Below are 6653 nucleotides of genomic sequence, written 5' to 3' on the forward strand. Positions count from 1 at the left end.
TCGGGGGGGGGTGTCTGGTTTTGTATTTTTCTCTATGCTCTCTATTTTAAAACCTTCCTTTCCTCCTTTTCATTCCATTTATTCTCTGTATCTCCCACCCCTCTCCATCCCTCTCTCCGGCCACTGAGAAAGCCCCATGGGCATGGGTCGAGCCAGTAAGAGTCACAGGGCACTCGCCGCTGAAAGACTCCCGTGAAAGGATGAGGGGGTCCCAGGCGTGAATCCCAGATAAATTCACGTCCCCCGCAGAAGAAAAACTGGGCAACGAGAGGCACCCGTCCACAAGCACACCCACTGGCCATCACTGTTTAGAGTGGCATCTTCACTTCTCCCTTTTCATCTCTCTCTCTCCTCACTGGACAAGGCTGTGAACGTTATCTTGATGCTTGTGCTCAAAAACCTGAACGTGCACACACGTGGCAGCTGTAGTGGCGGCACCCCAAGCCTCTGGAACACGCCGTCCACAAAAACGCCGTTCTGGCCGGGGCTGTGCGGGCTCTGGGCCGCGCCATGGCCGCCCGGGGACATGAAGATCTCCAGGTGGCGCCCCGAGATGAAGTTCGAGTGGCCCATGCTCACGTCCACCGAGCCCTGCGACGAGTTGCACCCGATGGTGACCGAGCGCCTCTTCATGAGGTACTCGAACTAGCGGCCCTCCAGCCGCGCCACGGCCCAGCCGCCCGGCGGGGACCTGCCACCCGTGGGAGGGCCCCCCCCCCGCCACATACCACCCATCCCTCCCCAATTGGGACACCTGAAGGGAGTTGTAACATTTTTCTTGAAGTTACTGGTTTGTGAAATGCTTGCTTTGAAACTATTGGTTGTATAAGCGCCGGCTTTTGTGTAACGATGTGGGAGCCTATATAATCTTTACCTGAAATTGCCTCAGGGTCGATTGCTCCAACCAGACCTATGTGTCTTCGAAGGACGGTCGGCCCCAGCTACCTGGCCTAATAAAACTCTACTTGTTTGCATCTCCATACTCGTGCATTTGTTCTCCAGAAGAGACCCACCGAGTCACCGACCCTAACACTAGCCCCACCAATTAAAAAAAAAAAAATCTCCAAGAAAAAAGGAAAACATACAAACTTTTTACTTAGGAAATCTGCTGATATACTGTGTAGACCACTGATATTTTTCTTCTCATAACTAACTCCTCTTACTAGGCTCCCCAAATTTACTAAAGAGTTCATTTTATCCCTGGCAATTTTTTATGTGGGTGGACCTACTTTTAATATCAATGTAAAATTATGAGGGGGGAGATCAGCTTGTAACTTTATTTTGCATTTATTTATTTTTTCTGTGTATGTTAGTTATATTTCTGTTGCTGTAAATAAACACCATGACCAAGGCAACTTACAGAAGGAAGTTTATTGGGCTTACAGTTCCAGATGGTAAGTGTCCTTTACAGCAGGGGAGTCATGGCAGGAAGCAGCCAGAGTAAAAACTAAGGGCTCACATCTTGAAGCAGGCACAGGAAGTAGAGAAACTAGAAGCAGGATGTGGCAATTGAGCTCTCAAAGCTGCTCCCAGTGACCTGCTTCCTCCAGTAAGACCTAACCTCCTGAACCTCTGCAAACAATGCCACTAACTGACCAGGTGTTCAAATACACAAACCTATAGGAAACACTTCCTCACCGCCACCACAGTGGGAGAGGGAGGAGGCACTTTAATATCTATACAGTAGGAAATAAACAGTATTTTACAACTTGGAAAGTTCAATGATAATTAAGTACTACTACCATAACTTTCCGAAGTTTAAAAAGGTATACATAAAATATAAAAGTATGCCTGTCAAATTATTCTACAATTTTAGAAGCATTTCCCTTTAGTAACAGTTTCAGTAGTTATAGAACGCCAGAGACAACTAGAAAACAAAATATATGGCAAAATATGGTTGGTTGGTCTGCTTCCTTCAAAGCTAGTCATAGTCATTCTTTCAAAACCTTCCTTTTCCTAAGCTAGCTGGGGTATTGACTTATACCTTTACTGAATTAGTAGATCTAGGCAATGATCATCAGTGACTGCTATTAGGACAAGAAGAGACACAATCAACACTGGGTCTCCTCACAGTAATATACAAAACCATCTATAAAGTACGCTTAGCAGAAAAATTGAAGTGTCAATCTAGGCAAGCTTCTATCAACTCTAATTTCAAGAAACATATTAAGCCATAACCATGGAAAGAAACCTTATTGTAGGAAATTCTACAGAATCAACTATCTGGTTTGTACAATAAACTAAAAAAGGAAAAACTAAAACACATGGAGAAAAACTTTGAAAGTTCATAAAAGCTAGTGAACAGGTGTGGTGATTTAATACCTGTAATCTCACCACTTAGAATACTGAGCAGGAGGATTGCTGTGAGTTCCTTCTAGGCCAACCTCAACTACAAAGTGACACCTATCTCCTCCTCCTGGCCCCCCCAAAAAGTGGGTGTTGTGGAACATGCCTATAATTCCAGCACTTGGAAGACTAAGGAAAGAGGATTATTAGTTCTAAGCAAGCCTGGGCTACCTAGCAAGATCTTGCCTACAAAAAATAAAACAGGGCTGGGGAGATGGCTTAATGGATAAAGTGCTTACCATACAAGCATGAGGTCAGATCCCAGTACTCATAAAAGCCAAGCACAGAAGCACAGATCTATAACCCCAGCGCTGGGCAAGGAGAAACAGGCAGATTCTGGGGCTATCTGATTAGCCAATTTAGCCAAAATGGTGAGTTTTGGGCTTAATAAGAGACCCTATCTCAGAAAATAAGGTAGCAAGCAATGGCAAAAGCCACCCAACATTAACCTCTCCACACTTCAGATTCCTCACTTTTCTAAATCATTTTACATCCCGCTTCTAAATTCAGCCTACCCCACCCCACACCCTGCAAAATTCAAGGTCATTATCTACATAATCAAATTTAAAAATCCTTGGTTTGGAACTAAAAACAATCTGTAAATCTGGTCTTTATCTGCTGTGTCAATCATTTTCCCCATGAACAGCACTCCCTTCAAACCTGCCGTATTCCATTTCTCTATTCATTTTACCTTCAACTTTAACCAGCTAATACTGCAGTAATCCTTGCCTCCTGCTATGCATCTTGAAATGCTATTCTTGTTCATTTTCAATCCAGTGAACCTACTTATTTCTGCTATTCACAAATTATATCAAGAAAGCTCTTCCAACTACTCTAGTGTACAGAAATGTACTTCCGAGGCTTCTCCAGGTGTCTAACTTTTTGAAGAGAAAGTTTAAAAGTAAGCCATATTAACAACAATAGTGTCTTTTATTTAGTGGATATTTATAATGTGTGCAGCATTACAAAAGGCAATTTAAAGACTTTCTCAAATAATATTCAAAACCATTCTGGAAGACAGATGTTATAATTATCTTTACATAAATTGTAAGGAAATGGAAACCTGGAAATTTTCATTAATCATCCAGGTCACATAACTAAGTAACAGAGGTTTTTTGTTTTTGTTTTTCCCATAAAGACAGGGTCTTACTAGTTCAAGCTGCCTTCAAACTCATGATGTCTCTTGCTTCAGCCTCCTGAGCGCTGAGATTACAGGATTACACCAACACACCCGGCTCAGCTAAGATTTCTACCTAAATGTCTTCAGAACTCATGTTCTTACCCACCTCTTCCATATCTAAACAGTAACTAGCTCAAGTCATGCAGTCCAAAGGTGATATTTTATAAACAATTAACTCAAAAGTGTACCACAGTTTACACAATATTTCTGTATTTTATAATGAAATTACCAGCATTATTCTAAAATTAACTATTATGTATCACAGAAGAAACAATGAAGAAAAGCAAAACAGTTTACCCTACTTTTTTTTTTTTGGTCTTTTTGAGACAGAGTCTCCCTGTAGCCCCAGCTGTCCTGGATTCACTATGGAGACAAGGCTGGCCTTGAACTCACAGAGATCCACCTGCCTCTGCTTCCCCAGTGCTGGGATTAAAGGCATGTGCCACCATGCCCAGCAATTTACCCTACTTTTTAAACATCTTTACTTAAACTTCTCAATCAACAGAATTTAGGGAGGAAAAAAAAAATCACTACTGAAGAGTTCATTAATACGGACCATGGATTCTGGTATGGAATTTAATATTACTAAGTTGGTGTTCTATTTTCCTTTCTGTTCCTATGATAAAATACTCTGACAAAAGCAACTTAAGGGAGGAAAGAATTTGCCTTTTACGTCCAAGTCACAGTCCCTTATTGAGGGAAGTCAAGGCAGAATCTCAAGTTAAGACCTTAATCAAGGGAATACAACAGAAATCATGGTGACCAGAATGTTGCCTTAGGCTTGTGTTTAGATAGCTTTCTTATACAGCCCAAGACCACCTGCCTGGGGAATAGTGCTGCCCACAGTGGTTTGGGCCCTCCTACATCAATTAATAAAACAATGCCCTTCAGAGAGGCCAATTTGATCTAGGCAATTCCTCAACTGAGACTTCTTTCTCAGGTGATTCTAGTCTAGTCTATGACAAGCTGACATTGAAGGCTAATTAGGACAGTTAGACATCAACTTTAAAGATTTTTAAATCTAAGATTTAAATATTTAAATACTTAAATTTTGAGGGAGGCAGAGGCAGGCGATTCTCTGTGAGTTCAAAGCCAGCCTGGTCTACATAGTGAGTTCCAGGACATCTGGGGCTACAGGGAGACTCTGTCTCAAAAAGACCAAAAATATATATATATATTTCAGAAAACAAGCACTTATTCAACATCTTAGTGGTAGAATATTCAGAAATAGGCAGACAGATCTCAAGATCTACCACTTGAGGGTGAGAAGATAATAACCCTCCCTGAAGCATCTACTGTAAAAGGCAACAATGATTCCCTGTCCATAAAAGTAAGGGCAAATACATACCTACCTTTAGTGGCAGTTTTTGGTTTGTTTTTCCCCAGTGCTTGAGGGCAAACCTACAGCCCCACGTATTAGTCAAGCAGTCTATGGGTAGGCTACATCCCAGTCCTACTGTTAACAATTTTTATTATCACTAGGGTATCAAAAGCATTTCAATTACCAGAAGCGTCATATTAACTTTTAAAAATATGTTATGTTCAAGTAAACACAACATTCTAAATACAAGATTTGTTCTTACCTTTTTTTCTAAAATAACAGTAAAAATAAAATAAAATAACCTACCATCAGTTTTCCATTTCTAGCTGACCACCACGTCAAGAACCTTTATAAGCCAAGTTATTTTCATGCCCATTTTACTCTCTATTACAAGTGGTCACTTTAAAGTTTAACTTTTTTTGAACATTTAAAGAACAAAAACAAATCTAAACCAGAAATTCAAAAACATTGAGACCAAGTTAATACAAGTCAGCAAAGCTGCAATATTATTATTAATCATTATACTGTTCTTATGCTGAAGTCTGAACAAAGGGCATCCACTCAATTATAATAGTAACTCTCACCTCCATAGAAAAATCAAAGACGGAAAGCTAGCCCCCATCTTACTCCAACAAGAAATTTTAAGAATGGTGATTTAACTCAGTGATAGAATGTCAGTTCCATTGCCCACCACCACCATCATGACCACGACTACCACCAACACACATACACACACACACACACACATACCCCTAATAAATGATAAAACTTCCAGCTGACTGCATTTCACTGAGGACACCCTTACTTTGGGTAAGAGAAAATGGCTAACAAAGGTTCTATAAATAAATATTTAATGTGATCAGTCAAAATACAAGAGAACTGAAAGTATTCTTGATCAAAACCTTTTTTTTTAAAAATGACAGATCATATTTTAACCTATACAAGAGGTGTTTTTTTAATTATTGGATAATATATACTTTATTTGCTACTCATTTAATTTTAGACTTTAATTCAATCAAAGTGAGCATTTTTATTAAACTTCAAATATTCATATAATAAATATAGCAGTTGCTCTTAATTCTTTAAACTGCTTACATTCACTCTGCTTGCCAATAGCTACACATGATTTGAGATTTAGGGATATTTAATTTCTTCAACTGTTAATATTCTCTTTATTTTACTAAGAGCCAAAAGGATTTGTAGAAAGCAAATGCAAACTATTAGTTCAGTAGGTCTGATACAACATAGCTGGAAAGGAACAGAAAACAGGAGGAGGAGATAGAGCAGAAATACCAAAAATTAGCCAAGACTCTGTTCCAACAAGCATTAGACAACCTCATAAACATAGGAGCTAAAATATTATTTTTAACTACTTAAAACATTTTCTTTGAATGAATTTTTAAGAATAAAGCCATGACTTATATCAAATACTCTACAGCTTAGATAACAGTTCCTTATTATGATATATTTGAACTACTCACCGAAGTCCGGTCAGGTTCTCCATCTGCTAAACCTGCCTCCATAATGGAAGAAGATAGGTTTCTCTTTCCATTAATGTGTAGCCATCCTATAAGTCTGGAAATCCTAGAAAAATGAAAATCACACATATTAGAACTGGCAAAAAATTGTGATACATAGAACATTAAATATATATTACATTGGCCGGGCGTGGTGGTGCATGTCTTTAATCCCAGCACTCAGGAGGCAGAGGCAGGTGGATCTCTGTGAGTTCAAGGCCAGCCTGGTCTACATAGTGAGGTCCAGGACAGCTGGGGCTACAAGGAGACCCTGTCTCAAAAAGACCAA

General features: G+C 39.7%; 1 protein-coding gene across 4 annotated transcripts in view; it reads right to left on the reverse strand.

The window, feature by feature from the left end:
* Positions 1-6653, reverse strand: part of Osbpl8 (oxysterol binding protein like 8) — a 206673-nt gene that overhangs the window by 136817 nt on the left and 63203 nt on the right. For 3 of the 4 annotated variants that reach the window (XM_029555511.1, XM_008851938.3, XM_008851931.3), the window contains exon 2: positions 6329-6431. Coding sequence is in view for 2 of the 4 variants with exons in the window: in XM_008851938.3 (XP_008850160.1) it covers positions 6329-6370 (42 nt within the window). In the remaining 2 variants the exon portion in view is untranslated. Of the gene's footprint in view, positions 1-6328; positions 6432-6653 lie in introns of those variants that run through there. The other variant, XM_029555514.1, reaches the window with a different exon arrangement.

The sequence above is a fragment of the Nannospalax galili genome, unplaced genomic scaffold (assembly GCF_000622305.1).
Source record: "Nannospalax galili isolate Female #2095 unplaced genomic scaffold, S.galili_v1.0 scaffold390, whole genome shotgun sequence".
NCBI classification, from domain to species: domain Eukaryota; kingdom Metazoa; phylum Chordata; class Mammalia; order Rodentia; family Spalacidae; genus Nannospalax; species Nannospalax galili.